General features: G+C 39.7%; 2 protein-coding genes and 1 pseudogene across 2 annotated transcripts; 2 read left to right on the top strand and 1 right to left on the bottom strand.

Annotated features, from left to right (window-relative positions):
* The first annotated feature begins 278 nt into the window (after positions 1-278).
* On the top strand, positions 279-2,545 carry LOC114742826 (glycosyltransferase BC10-like; annotated as a pseudogene).
* Positions 2,546-4,564: 2,019 nt separating this feature from the next.
* LOC114742883 (protein SAR DEFICIENT 1-like) lies at positions 4,565-7,784 on the top strand. The gene is made up of 7 exons (XM_028931109.1): positions 4,565-4,709; positions 4,812-4,887; positions 5,031-5,589; positions 6,622-6,782; positions 6,903-7,097; positions 7,202-7,307; positions 7,410-7,784. Exons 1-7 carry the CDS (start codon positions 4,624-4,626, stop codon positions 7,658-7,660), a joined length of 1,434 nt encoding a protein of 477 aa, XP_028786942.1. The 5' UTR covers positions 4,565-4,623; the 3' UTR covers positions 7,661-7,784.
* Positions 7,785-8,650: 866 nt separating this feature from the next.
* On the bottom strand, positions 8,651-13,929 carry LOC114742881 (LEAF RUST 10 DISEASE-RESISTANCE LOCUS RECEPTOR-LIKE PROTEIN KINASE-like 1.2). The gene is made up of 4 exons (XM_028931108.1): positions 12,944-13,929; positions 10,559-10,594; positions 10,195-10,458; positions 8,651-9,971 (listed from the first exon to the last, which is right to left on the bottom strand). Exons 1-4 carry the CDS (start codon positions 13,704-13,706, stop codon positions 9,046-9,048), a joined length of 1,989 nt encoding a protein of 662 aa, XP_028786941.1. The 5' UTR covers positions 13,707-13,929; the 3' UTR covers positions 8,651-9,045.
* Positions 13,930-15,281: the final 1,352 nt, after the last annotated feature.

Below are 15,281 nucleotides of genomic sequence, written 5' to 3'. Positions count from 1 at the left end.
ATACCGAATAAGGTATTGTTTGGTGACGAATTCAAGAATCTGTTCAGTCCAGAGTCAGGCTTCTGTATGGTAACCTTTTTCTCTCTCTCTCTAGCCATGAAACGGCTACTACATTCTATAAGTCCATACACACACGCGCGCTCTCCCTCTCTCTCTCTCTCTCTCTATATATATATATATATATCAACCAGCATAATCTCTTCTCAGCCTCTCTCTGATCTCGTCGACCCTCGTATTTCTGTGCAAACCCTCCATTCTTTATTGTCATCGTCGTGGCAATGAAGCCTAACCAGAAGAAGCTTCACCTGCGTCCTCAGTCTCATATCTCAAGCTCGGGCTCTCCTTCAATCCCCAACTCCATCTTGTTAACTTCTTTGCATATCTTACTCTTTGGCTCTGGTTTACTCGTTGGAATCACCCTTGCTTTGTGTCTTCCAGACTTGTCGCCCACTCAGCTTTCGAATCCAACAACAACTTGCTCCTTATTCGCCCTTTCACCTCGTCCTGTCTCATCAAATCAAACAAACGTGACGACGACCACCTTGGTCACCCGACATGGGTTGAGAGATTTGTTGAGAGCCGATGATCAGAATGCCATGCACGACATGACTGAGCAAGAGTTGTTATGGAGAGCCTCACTAGTTCCAAAGATTAAGGAAGTGCCCTTCAAACACAAACCCAAGGTTGCATTCATGTTTTTGACAAAAGGGCCAGTGCTTGGCTCCTCTGTGGGAGAGATTCTTCAAAGGGAACGAGGGCCTCTACTCTATTTATGTCCATTCCCATCCTTCTTTCAACGAAACTCTGCCTCAAAGCTCTGTGTTTAATGGCCGCAGAATTCCCAGTAAGGTCAGTACATGATTCTTTCTTCTGTTTCACTGAGTAAATCTGTTCGATTTTTTTTTTTAAAAATAATTAAAATTCAATAACAAAGAAGCTTTTAGGGGGGGGGGTGTGTGGGTCTCCACACTCAAAGGTTGCATAAACGTACAGATGACACGATAGTAGGATTCATTTTCTGCAAATGTAAGGAAAGGGCAAGGGCGATTTGATTTTGCCCCAGCAAGCAAGGAATTGGCACCGTATCATGGAGGGACTAAGTACTGTAGTTTTCATTCAACTCCATTTACGTTTTGTTTTTCGTGTTCTATGGTTTTAATTCTTACTTTATGATGTCAAACACATGGTGTGCCTCCTTGCACGCCTAACCTAATGGATTTTACAAATGCACTCCCCACCCTTCACCCCAAAAAAAAAAAAAACTTTTGTTTTGACAATATATTTGTACACTTATTCGTCCAGGAATCGAGGCGAATTGTCTTGCAATATCATGTCATGGTTTCTACTATACTTCACACGTTCTCTTCAAAGAAAAATAGATAATACTGACATAATTGAGGCAGCCTGCTGTCAGCTTAAAGGTGCAAATTTTTTTTTGGGTTCATGCTGAAGTCATTAAATTAATGAGACATTTTATGGTTCTCAATAGGGAAGAAGGTTAACTCAGGATGGATGCTGAGAACCAATGTAGGCATATAGCCATAGTGATCATATATACAATGTGGTGGGGAAAAAAAAAAAAAAAGAAAACAAAAAACGTCTACGAGGTGCAATGAATGTGAAGGTTGAGAATTTTTTTCCCTTTTCTTTTGTTGAGCTGAGGAAGCAATTCCATCCTTTTCTTTGATTCCACTCCTTTCCCAGCTCCCAACGAAAATTCTACTCCTCTACGTTTCCAGATCCTACTTTTTCCACACACCCCTCTCGTTCAACTTTCTGCATTCCTTCGTGGCCCACATCATCACATGCAACATTTGCATGTATATCCAGACTTGCACATTCATATGTTCTTTATACCAATTAATAGCTGATGAGACTGTTTGTTAATAAATAACGTATACAGGAGGTAAAGTGGGGCGGGTTCAGCATGGTAGAAGCAGAGAGACGTCTGTTAGCCAACGCACTGCTAGATTTCCGGAATCAGCGTTTTGTTCTGCTGTCAGAGTCATGCATTCCCTGTTTAATTTCTCCACAATATACAACTACCTCATCACTCCACCAAAACCTTCGTGGAAGCCTATGATGACCCAGGGGTTGTGGGTCGTGGCAGATACAGCCCCAGAATGAGGCCTCTGGTTCGGCTGTCTCAGTGGAGAAAAGGGTCCAGTGGTTCCAAATAGACCGTGCTCTCGCCCTCAGCATCGTCTCCGATCGCCAGTACTTTCCGGTGTTCAAGAAGTACTGCCGGCAGCCGTGTTACAGTGACGAGCACTACTTGCCGACAATGGTGAGCATCAAGTTTTGGAGGAGAAACTCCAACAGGACATTGACCTGGGTGGACTGGTCAAAGGGCGGTGCGCATCCTTCCAGGTTCATCAGAACAGACGTGACTGTGGAGTTCTTGAAGAGGCTGAGACATGGAGGGAGGAGGTGTGAGTATAATGGCCACACTACCAATGTTTGTCACTTGTTTGCCAGAAAGTTCACTCCTCATGCTCTCACCAGACTCCTCCGTTTTGCTCCTGACTTGATGCATTTCAATTGAATATGTTCCTCTCAATTCCCAGTTTTTCTTTTTGGGCTGTATCTATTCATTCAATTGTATTCTAAACACTAATATATATAGGACCGGGAACAACAAATTTGACCTGTGTGTATCTACGCACATCCATTTTTTTTTTTTGGGTTTAAAATATACATCCAGTTTTTTTATTATGTATGCATTGATTTTTTTACCAGATATATGTGCATTGATTTAATTGTCTAAACACTCATAAACATAGAGCCCTGAAAAACAAATTTCATCTATATATTTAGCCCCCTCTGTGATTTAGCACGTACATTTGATATCTTTCATGTGTGCCTATTCAGAATATCCGTCTCCTGCTATTAGATTTTTTATTACAGTCATATATTAAGATCATATTTCTATATATTAAGATCATATTTCTAGCTGTCCGGCTTCTTTTGAATATTGTTTCCGCAGGATACACTGTTAAAAGACAAAGAAGCATGATAGTTAAGGGCAATTTCCCAAGGGAGCCGAGGGAAAAGTAACGTAAACCAAAATAAAATAAAACCTAATATCCAATAGGTTTTTGTTGGTGAATTAGGGATTTTTTTCAATTTTGTGAAAAATACCCCTTTTTTTTTTAAAAAAAAGAATGCTTGTTTAAACTTTTAAAAATAATTAAAATATTGAAAAGTAAGGGTTTTTTTAATTATTTCGAAACGCTCCTGTGGGTTGCTTCTAATTATTCTAAGAATAACTTTCAAGTGAAAAATGCTTTTGATGATTATATTTATATTTTAAAATGATTTTTTACAAAAATATCTAAATAATAAATTTTTTTTTGCTAAAGCATAGGTATCCTCCTATTGAAGGCAATTTATTCAAGAAACTGTCGGACACTAAATGTAGGCACCTCTCCCAGTGAAGATTCAAACCTTGATTCGTTAGGTTGTAAGGGACTAACCCCTTCCGCTAGACTCGACCCCGTTGGTATAATTAATAAATTTTTGAAACATGTAATCCACATGCCACGTCAATACTATACAAAGCCCATCATGCGGCGGAAAGCAACGCAGGAGAAGGAGCAGGGCCCATTGGGCTGAGAAAGAAGAAAGAGGGCGCTCGTGACTCGTTAGGGGAAGTTGGCCCCACTACTGGCAAATGTTTTTTTTTTAAAGAAAAATTGGATGCTGAAAGTGAAACCTCCTTTTTGCGTGTAACCCAAAAGGAAGTAAATAGTAAGGGGGCAAAAAAGAGATAAAATCACAAAAAGAAAGAGTAGAAAGCAGCAGTAGTTGTAATTTATAAGGAAGGCCGTGGTGGAGATGGGATGGAGAGGGTCAGCCACAAAGGAATGCCACCGCACGCATCGTATGCTTCCAGAAACACACTTTCATTTGACCAAACCCCAGAATCTACTCTTCCAGGTCCCTTCTATCACACAGCTCTCTCCCCACGCAAATACTATAACCCTACCAAATACCATATCATATCATTTATGTAACTACCACGAAAATCTATATATCAACCCCCTTCTCAACTATGCATATATATGAGACGCGGCTACTGGTTTCATGTTTGATTTTTATACCATGACTTATATAGCTCTCATTTATTCATTATCAGAGAGAATTTCCCATATATTTGATGCAGAAATTCTCCTAAAAAGTTCGAATATTTTATCATTATTCTGCTATATTTTCTATGCGAATCTGCACGTATTTTTCAACATATAACTGATAGCTTACATTTTCCATACATTTAGGATGATGAGCAAGTAATTATCTGAAAATTTTATATTGCCCTTTTTTTAAAAAAAAAAAAAACTGTGTTTGTTGACGTCAAAGTCTTTGCAGCATATGACGAGGATTCAATTTCAAGGTCACATCGTTGTTATCGTTGAAGTTGCGTGCCTATTTCCCCCGACATTCCAAGAAAGTTCTTTCGTACTACTGTTCGTTATTTTCCTACTGAGGCCAGCTCTCCGCAGTCTTACCCCGATCGCTAGACTTATAAATTGAAGAGAAGCCCGCCTGCCTGCGTCCTTGCCTCTTCATCTCTCCGTCAGTGCAACCACCTGACCTTTCAAAATCTGCGCTGCTGGAACAATAATGGCGACCAAGCGGTTCTTTGATGACTCTGATGATCAAGACCCAGATGAGCCCCCTCACCAACGCGTCAGGCCCACTCTTGCTTCGTACGTTTGCTTTAACTCATCTCCTTGCTCTTTCGTTATTCATATACAGACTTCGTATAAATTTGCCTTGCTTCATCTCCCACGCATGTTGCCAATGGACAGGGTGATAGGAGAAGTAGTCATGGTGAAAAACTTGCAGAACCTTCTGTCGGGCTTGGAACCTTTGCTCAGAAGGGTGGTATGTCTCTCTCTCTCTCTCTCACACACACACACACAAAACATAAAAGCAGTATATATCATGAGAAAGAAATAATCAATCTTTTTTAATATGGCGATATATATATATATATATATATATATATATGAATATTGGACATACAGGTGAGTGAGGAGGTGGAGGGAGTTATGAGACGCATGTATCCGAGATCTATGATGACCAGGTCTGCATCGCTGAGGATACAAGCAGCAGAAGAAGCACCAAACCTAGAACTGAGCTTTAAGGAAAAGCTGAGTCTCCCCATATTCACGGGAAGCAGGATACAAGACATTAATGGGAACCCAATCCAGGTCGTTCTTGTAGACAAAAGCGGCAATCGAAGGGTTCCCACGAGCGTGCATTATCCCATGAAGCTTGAAGTTGTGGTTCTGGATGGAGATTTCCCACCTGCTGATAAGCAGGAATGGACGAGCAACGAATTCAGCGACCACATAGTGAAGGAGAGAGCTGGGAAGCGACCCTTGCTGGCTGGAGAACTCAACATGACCATGAGAAATGGGATTGCATGTCTGGGAGGGGATATTGAGTTTACGGATAACTCTAGCTGGATCAGGAGTAGGAAGTTCAGAGTGGCTGTCAGAGTTGTTCCTGGGACCAATCCAGGCCCTAGGGTTCTTGAAGGCTTCACTGAACCTTTTGTCGTCAAGGATCATCGAGGCGAATGTAAGCTTTCAATTCTTACCCAGGCCGCCATTTTATTTGTTTTTAAGCATATAGAATTCACGCTATGTCCGACTTTTGCATGCACTTCTTTTTTGAGCATGTCCCCCTCTGCTATCCGCAAGCATCAAGATTTCATGCATTCTTTATGTACAGTATTTTTGTATAAAAACCTGCTATGATTGATTTTTTAAAAAAAAATTAGCTTCGAAATTTCAAGTATACATAGTTATAATTGAAGCACTTGCACATCCCTTTCACCCTTTGGAACAAGCAATAATTGTGGCTATCATCCCTAGTTTTGTTTATGTCGACCCTTTATGTGTGTGTGTGTGTATCTTGATTCTTGACAGGGAAATTAGCTTGAAAGTGATCATTTGGTCGAAATAATTTTCAGCTAATTAAGAGGTTTAGTAATCATGCAACCAATGTCTAGTGGAAATATGATAATCCCAAAATCAGTTTGACATATTGTCGGTCCTACGTACGTATATCTCATCAGCCGGCAACGGTTTCTAGGGCATAATTAATAAGGTCAAACTGTTTTTACATAATTTATTGTATTATAATGGATTATAATTATGATTGATATAATTGCGTGTGCTCTTTTTTATGCTCTAAGCTGCTACCTTTCCCAAGTATATTACTACCCTTAATTTAATTTGCTCCGAAGCTGCAAAATCTGGTTGAATATGAGCTATTTTCAGGTGTGTGCGTAGTGTGCGTATCATAAACTCTGGTGAATCTTTAATTAGGACTGAAATGAATACATATAAAAACCATCCCTTGCGATATTCCTCTTTTCATTACTACTTGAGGTTCTTCAACTCCTTTTGAGGCCCCTAAAAATGTTTTGTTGGCCAGAAAAGGAATATATATTACTGGAATTACCCTTTTGAGACCCTAAAAATGTTTTTTGTTGGCTTGAAAAAGAATATATATTGCTGAAATTACACACTGCATGATTTATATATAGATATATGTAGTATAGCTAAACGATGTTTACTTTGATCATGTACATGGATGTATATGTAGTGTATAAAAAACACCATCCTCCAGTGTTGGAAGACGAAGTGTGGCGGCTGGAGAAGATTGGGAAGGATGGGGCATTTCACAGGAAGTTGTCCGCAAATGGTATTAACAATGTTCAGGAGTTTCTCAAGCTGTCTGTGGTCGACCCTGCCAGACTCAGAGAGGTATTATATAATTCATCCGCATTATTCATCTCAATTCTCTATTGATACCCTGGAAAATGAGATCACTGATTAATTAATAAGAACAACATATATGTGATATATATGGTCCTGCAAAATCAGATATTAGGGATAGGGATGTCAGAGAAGATGTGGGAAGCGACGTTGAAGCATGCGAGGAGTTGTAAGATGGAGAACAAGCTCTACATATACCGTGGGCCTCACTTTGCGGTGTTTCTGAATCCCATATGCCAACTGGTCAGAGCTGAGATCAACGGCCACGTCCTCCATGGAAGAGACCTCAACAACATTAACAGGGTATGTATGCCTATATACAAATAATCCCGACAGCCCCCAATTAATGATTAAGTTTCAGAGATGTATTAAACACGCATGCTTGTGTGATGAATGAATATCGACAGAGCTATGTTGAGAAGCTGGTAAGAGAAGCATACGCCCGATGGGATACCTTGGAGGAAGCAGCGCCTGAAGGGCTTTTGAGCGATAACGTTTCCTTGTTAGCTCAAGGTATGCCGTTTCTTCAAACAAGTTAAGAACAATCTTTGTTTTTGAACTAATACCACCCCAAGGTACTGATTGGCGAGTACATATGTTTATTTGTATGGATAGGGGAAACAGTGGATCAAATTGCAGAGAACCTTCCAATGAGTTGCGATCTCTTTGGAGATAAATCAGCACAAGAGGCCAGCTATGGAGGAGTGGCAGCTGGAGGCAGTGAGTGGTCGACGTTGAATTCGAACCCAGCATATCCCACCGTAGTGGGCAATACCTTTCCTTTCAGCTTCTCGGAGTCACAATCAGAAGTTGATAATATGACGCCTTCAGGCTCTGTCATCCATGGATCTCCCAAGTGGTCCTAAACTTATCGTATTTATTAGCTGCGTACTCCTTTCTACTTTAAACATGCAAGTACAAGACATGAGTTAGTTTAGAAAGGATCATAGACCCCCCCGGTTACTGTACGGTCAATATAAATGAGCCACAAGTGGATCCACCATAATTCCATTAACGAGCTCTGTCTCCATTCACTAATGTTCATGTATGACTTAGCTAGGTTGGGCTTGCGTCCTCTCTAACAAAATCTCATTTGTGGGCGGTTTCAGGCCCTTTAAAGTTTACACCCATTGCTCAAAAACCAACCAGACCCTTGATTTTTTTTTTTTTTTGCCGTTAACCAACCAGACCCTTGATGTACAACAATCAGAGACAATGTTCTGTAGCATGCTGCAATCTCATCCTTTCATCGATCTGGTCCATGCATTTTTCCCTATTTTTCAACTTTGGCTTGGAGTTTCCCTACTCATCGGATAACACCCAATCCTCTTTGCAAATTTTTTTTCTCGAAAATAAACATTAGAAATTGGGCGTTCTTTAACAGGATTGAACAGAGTAATGGGTATGCTTGCTGCGATAGTAGCCAAACCCTAGACCTAGCCTCATCCTTTTCTGGCCCAGTTGATTTCAACGACCCAGTGATCATTAAGACTAGATGAGGTATTCATAAGAAACGGACGCCAGGCTCGAGAACGGAGAGCGGCCGATAACCAAAGATGTTGAAGTCCTGATTTTTGTCGATCCGATGTTCAACTGCCACTGAGTATATAACACCCACACAAGATATTCGTGTCCTTCTGCATCTTTTTCTCCCATATTGTATCTCTGCGTCATACTCATAAGCAATCCCACGGCCTTTTGATTAAAATAAAATGCATTAAATAACAACAACACGGTTTTAAGCAATTAAAAAGACTAGGATGGCTCCTTCGAGGAGCCGGGAAACGGGTTCTGATATGAATCTTGTTTCTTTCGTTTCTAGTAGTGAAAAGGAATGAAAGATAAGGAGGAACCAGTATGAATAATGATTATGTTCTTCTTAATATACAGGTTTTATGAGCACATTCGCTTTTGGCTTTAATCACTTCCGCCAATGTTGCCATACCTATACAAGGCCGCTCGGCGTCCTATACAAAAACACCCCACCTCGGGGGAAAGAAAAACTCCGAAAGCAAGAAAGCGCGACAGATACTGCGTTAAGATTTGTTTATACAATATCAATGTTTTCCACAAAATTTAAGGACGGGACTTCATAGCTTCGAAATGAGCATTGGCAGGCACCACTTTCGCTTTATCATTCCATGTACATCTCAATCTTGGAGTGATGATGGGTCGAAGCTCGCGGTCTGTTGATGCTTTTTCTGCAATGACTTTGATTACTTTACGGGCGGGGATTCATTGGAAGCTCAACTTATCCGCTGGCATTTGGAGTCGTCCCTGTGCTCCTCATATTTGAATCAGGTGATAGTGGAGGCGCTTCATGCCTCAGCAACATGACATGATCTGCTGAGATATCCATCGCCGCCTCTTCTTTGGTCTTGCCTACCCCATCACTCTGTATTTCCTTCAACCTCTCCACCACCTCTTCCATGGAAGGCCTCGTATCTTTCATACTCTGCAAGCACTGGAAAGCCAACTCTGCCACTCCATTAACCATCTTCCTCACCTTGGGATCTGCTTCAAACCCAAGAGCTGGGTCCACAAGCTCATGCAAATCCCCGTTTTGAATCTTGTGAACAGCCATGATTGCCAAATTGACCTCATGCCTATGCCTCGTGATATCAATAGCAGGCATTGATGATATCAACTCAATGAGCACCACTCCAAAGCTATACACATCACTCTTATCAGTAAGCTGGTAGCATTGGTGGTACTCCGGATCCACGTATCCAGGAGTTCCCTGCGGCGCCGTTGAAATGTGAGTAACATCATTCGGGAAGAGACGAGACAGTCCAAAATCTGCTACTTTGACAACGAAATGACTGTCGAGAAGGATGTTGGTGGTTTTTATATCACGATGGATGATGTCAGATGCGTGAAGATATGCCAATGCGCTTGCAGTCTCTATGGCTATGTTCATTCTGGTATGCCACGGAAGTGTGTCTGCTGGTTTTGCCCTTTCGCCATGAAGATGATCGGCAACAGTTCCATTAGGAACGTATTCATACACAAGCAGAAGTTCACGGCTATGGCGAGAAGTGCAGCCATAAAGTTGGACGAGGTTTTGGTGGCGCAGACGAGTTAAGATCTCCACTTCATTCATGAACTGCTCAACTCTCCTGTCATTGTTTTCATACAGTCTCTTCACTGCAACTGTACGACCATCCCCTAGTTTTCCTTGATCAACCAAGAAACACCACAAACCATGATTCCTGGTCAGTGATTATGTGCAGTTTTACTAACAGGTAGGTTGTCCAATTAGATGATTTTTCGTAAAAATTCCTCAACTAATTGTTATTGCATGTTGGTGTATGTTTATTGAGAAGCATGATAGTAAACACTTGAGAAACATTACGTACGAACTCAAGTCTCGTATAGAATAAAGTTTGTCCACTCTTACCACAATAAACTGTTCCAAAACCCCCATCTCCAAGTTCATTGGCTGAATCAAAGTTGTTAGTGGCCTCTTCAAGTTCGCTATATGTGAAGAGGTGGACTCCAAAGTATTTACTTCCTTTCTCAGCGCCCTTTAAAGAGGAATCGGAAGATATGGTCCGACTCTGAGATTGTTTGTCTGATTTGCCATGACGATTCTTCTTTCGGCGCAGATAGAAATAAAAGACGATGCTCATAACTACCACGCTGAACGAAGAAGCAGCAGCACCTGGGTTTCGATCGGGAAAAATAGCAAGAGACTTCAATGAAAGGGAACATACAAAACAAAACAGGGGAAAAGAATATTAACAAGAAATTGGAGAAATCACCTGCTATGAGTTTCCCTTTCCAGTTCAAATGTCTTCCTGCAACAGTAATCAGTAAAAGCTAAGCAAATAAAGGTAATTAGAGCATTGGCACTTATAAGCTAGGAGAGAGGAGCAAAGGCCAGGCAGGAAAATAGGTGTGTCTAATGTGAGCAATTTATGGAGTCTTGATTCGTTGCTCTACAGCCTGAAATGACTTGCTACAAACGAGAGAATGTTTCGAAGGTTGCCCCCGTCCACCACACTCCACTTGAATCATTTCGTATGCGTTATGCGTATGAACCCATATTTGGAAAGAATGGAGGAAGACAATACAATGCGTAAGGATTAAATAACATCACAAGGGGGCTAACTTCCAATCGTAGTTTGGTTTCCTCAGCTTTTGAGGAACTGTCTTCTGGTAAGTCAAAGGTTATGGCTATGTATCGTAAAATGGCTCCCGTAATACTTTCTCGAAAGAGAAGCAGGCAGTGGCACAGAAGAAATAAACTGACAGTGTAACAATCAAGAGTGAAGATCCCATCATCCTCACCAAAGGTGACGTCATGATGCAGATAAGCAGCAGTCAAGAAGACGAGCATTTGCACCGTTAAGGCGACAGGAATTGTGGGCGCACCTACCGAATGAGTTAAAGAAGGGCTACTACTTGATATAAGATATAAGTATAACAGTTAAATTAACTTTTATCTTAATTTGATTTATTTTATTTTATTTTTAACTAGTACTATCTCGAACTCATTTATAGATTATTAATAAGGTTTTATAATTAAGAACAGAAATAGTGTTATAATAGTTACACATATTAAATATTTCATTAAATATTAAAGCTAATGTACTTGATTAGTAAGGGTATTTTAAAAAGGACAGCACCTATTGATTACAAATAACTAGTTTAACAAATTTTTTAATATTTATTAAAATTAGTTAACTAGCTCTTATATAAAAGTCAAAGAGACAGTACATGACAGGTGGCTGCGCTGCCTGGGCAAGTAGCATGAAAACGGCACTAAAAAACAACAGGGAAGAAAGTGAATGTAACTTTGATGAGTGAGGTTAGAAGGAAAAGCGGACAAGGGATAAACTGCCGTGTGTGAGGGAGAGGGAGGGAGGAAAATGAAATGGAGAGCAGGTGGACCATTAAGAAGGGCACTGTCCAAGACTTTGCAGGCAATCGGGCTACTCCGTTGACGTAGAGTCGCCGAAAACAATAATAGTCTTTTAATGTTTTTGAAAAATTAAAAAAGGAGTCACAGTCACAGATCACAGTTTGGGATTTTAAATTAAACAGTATACTCTGAAGATCATTTTAAATATTCTTAGAAAGACGCATGTCTACAATTGCAGAATGGGATGTACATGATATCACAAAGGCAGGGGCAACGAATTTGAATGGGGAGCGGAACTAAAAATCTCAGCAAACTCACACAAAATAGTGGGCATCGAAGTAGATAAGGCCATGAGGACAATTTTGAAGAACGCATGTGGCGTCGAATCAGGGAAATCTCTCAAGGTTGAAAATTCCCAACTTTTGGTTGGTGTGAGAGACGACAGAATGGGAGTCACGTCACAGAAAGAGAGAGAGGTGGAAGGAGTTTTCAACAACCAAAATGCGAAGTAGGAGTGACTTTGGCGTCAGACCATTGACGCCTTCAACGGTAGATATAAAGGCACAAGTTGCGGTCTAATGAATATGTACTAAGCACACATTTGATGACGCTATCCGCGGATTTTTCCGGGCGCCCTCAACTCTTATTATTATTTCTTAAGAAAAATCAAGTCTTTAAAAAATATAATTATTAGAAAATTTTAATAATAATTTAAACGGCTTATAATAATAAGTGTTAGAATAGAAAATGACAACTCCTAACTTGTTATTAGAACTTGTTAGTATTTTTTTTTAGATTTTATTATAATTCTTCTTTTTAAAAAAAAAAAAGAACAGACTTGAGGTTAGGTTACAAGGGGCTTAGTTTCATGCCATTAAATTACAACACATTTTAATCCTATTTACTTCAATCAAGCATTCAAGCTGTCCCTTTTTCTAATTTGTTTTAAACTTTATGGCAGGCCTCTCGGGTCTCAGACGCTCAACTACTACTCCCACAGGCCTTGAGGGCCAACAAGGATTATCAACGGCCCCCAAGGTTTCAACATCCGCACCTAATACTGCGGCTGACAAACTCCGGTATCGGTCTCTGTTCTGTTTTGTTAAGACTTATTCATTGCTATGCTTTTCCTATCGGAATGAAGATCACCGCTTCTTCTTCCTCTTCATCACCCTACTGCTTATAGTATTTTATTCGTTAAAAACACGTCCGAGTTTCTCATTTGGTATTGGGAACAAATGGTTGAAATAATAATTACACAAAGGAAGGCAGGAAGTCATACCTCTTGGACAGGTATAGGGATGAATTCCGTTCCGGCAATGACAGGCAAATCGAGGAGGATCATGGCCGTAAGTCCCACATATTCCTCCCGAAGAATTGCATGCCGAGCAGCGAACCCAGTCGGCAACATACTGAACAACGAACCCATTCCTTAAAGATTTGTTCAGCCCGTCCTGGCCTTCAACGTCGGAAATCTCACCTTGAACTAGAATTTCATTACGAGCCTTGCATCCGGAAAATTTTTGCAGTTTCTGCGCCTCGTCTTGCTTGGCGAAAAAAGCAACCTTTTCACCAGGATGGCAAGTGATGTTGCTTGGGCTTGAAACATGAGAAGGGCACTTGTAGAATACGGTCAGGTTCTGAATCGTCAAGTTGTCGAAGCGGAAGAGAGAAGGATCCAGGGAAGTGTTGGTGAAATGCCAAGGACAGGCAACTGAGAGAGCAGTCTGGACCAGTTTCATAGTGTAAAACTCTGGGTTAATGGAAACCACCGTGAAATTCTGTTGGCCTACTGTGATGAAAGTGGTCTTATGTCGGCAAGTGAGCTTGAATTGACTGCTGCCGCCACAGCAAGGGAGTCGATTCTGTCCCCAGAAAGGGTAAGCGATGTTGCTAATATTTCCACAATTGTAAGTTTGATTACACGCAGAGCAAGCAGTAACTTTGCCGTGCCTGTGTGATTCTGCTGAGAAGAAGAAGCAGGCAAATATTAAGCAGGGAAGGAAGAAAGCATAATAAGAGTGCAATTGGACGTCCATGGCCATGGAGGGAAGAGGTGGCTGGGGTGATGCAGAGGAACAGAGGAAGGGAAAGATACAATGAAGGCAGAAAAATATGATATAATATCGGAGCACATTGAAACAGAGCAAGGGAGAGATTGGAGGATAGAGATGGATAGAGCTGTTAAGTGTTGACTATGCCGCTGCGTTTATTATTATAAAGCTAATTAATCTGAGAGAGGACAGGAAGGTTCCGCATCCTTTCCTGCTTTTCACGTCCACTGCTACTTATTTCTTTACTTTTATGTGTTTAAATTTAAACGTCATGTCCACAAAATTTATAATAGAAGACTAAAGTCCCATTTATTTTATGGAATATTTTGGTGTGAGAATAAAGTTGAAGTAGGAATGAGTTCTGCGGAATATTAATTAGCATCATGATTATGAAATTGCGGTTGGGTGAAAGAAAGTAGAAGTGTTGGACCACGGAGCTTCTCCTCTATGGGTGCGAACAGACGAACAAACATACCTATAACGGAGGAAAAGACTGATGGTTCTTCCCTAGCCCAAAAAGTTAGTTGAAAAAGGATAACAAGAGAGAGAAACGAAATTTTGGCACACGTTTATTGAGGTTCAGGGAAGAGATTTGTTGATAGATGGTGATAAATCTTATATATATATATATATATATATATATATATTTTATGGCCTGGTGGTGCTAAATCTTACGTAGAAAATATGTAATCATGAAAAAAAAAAAAAAAGAGTGGAGTGCATGATGAAGCAGAAAGTTTGAGCCACATCAGCTTCCACGTCTTCGAAGTGTGGGTTTGTTGACCCCCCAAAAGAAGTGTGTGATTTTCACACCAACAAAATTTCAGTTATAAAAAATTCATTTATATTTGGATTTTTTTTACAAAATTTTTTAAATAGTATATAATAGGGAGAATTCCACAAAAGAAAGTTTAAAATTATTAAATTCCAAATCAAGTTTGATAATAATACTAAACTTATTGAAACTTCTTTTGGTGGGATTTTTCCTATATAATATAAAGTACTTTTAAACCTGTAATTACTTAAAAAAATGAGTTTGAAGACTTGTAATCTTTATTATATAAGACTTGATTTGTTGAAAAAATATATAAATAATATAAAATTTGATATGATGAATAATAACAGGTTAGGGTGTAATCTTGCACCTCATCCTTTTAGTGGTATAATTTTGACATTAATCTATTTTTTCAGGGTCAAAATTACACCTAAAGATTAGAGTTGCACTTTTAAAAAAAATGAAAGGCAAAATTGTGCATGAAAAATAAGATTAGAAGCAAAATTACACCTTAAAAATAAGATCAGGGTCAAATTACAACTTAATTCAATAATAATTATATACAAACAAAATATCTGAACATATATGTAAATAAAAAAGTATATATATATTTCCGCATTCATAAAAAATTGGGAAAATTGCAAAAAAAAATTCTAAACTAAAAAAATTACACACAGGAACTTGTTTATAAAATTGTTGTTAAAACCCATACTAATGTTATTATTTTGGCGGTCTTTTTTTGTTATTTTTCTAAAAAAAATTGGACATATATTTTTATTTAAAATAAGTAA

Source organism: Neltuma alba, unplaced genomic scaffold (assembly GCF_004799145.2).
Source record: "Neltuma alba isolate B1F8T4 unplaced genomic scaffold, ASM479914v2 tig00003893_pilon, whole genome shotgun sequence".
Lineage (NCBI taxonomy): Eukaryota > Viridiplantae > Streptophyta > Magnoliopsida > Fabales > Fabaceae > Neltuma > Neltuma alba.
This window is presented reverse-complemented; position numbering and strand designations above follow the sequence as displayed.

Bases quoted from the DNA above. Each gene is read 5' to 3' on its own strand.
- LOC114742883 (XM_028931109.1), top strand. From the start codon at position 4,624: ATGGCGACCAAGCGGTTCTTTGATGACTCTGATGATCAAGACCCAGAT. The intron at 7,098-7,201 runs GTATGTATGCCT...GAATATCGACAG, and splicing joins ACCTCAACAACATTAACAGG to AGCTATGTTGAGAAGCTGGT. The intron at 7,308-7,409 runs GTATGCCGTTTC...TTGTATGGATAG, and splicing joins CGTTTCCTTGTTAGCTCAAG to GGGAAACAGTGGATCAAATT.
- LOC114742881 (XM_028931108.1), bottom strand. From the start codon at position 13,706: ATGGCCATGGACGTCCAATTGCACTCTTATTATGCTTTCTTCCTTCCC. The intron at 10,595-12,943 runs GTATGACTTCCT...TTACTGTTGCAG, and splicing joins TCCCTATACCTGTCCAAGAG to GAAGACATTTGAACTGGAAA. The intron at 10,459-10,558 runs GTGATTTCTCCA...ATCGAAACCCAG, and splicing joins GAAAGGGAAACTCATAGCAG to GTGCTGCTGCTTCTTCGTTC.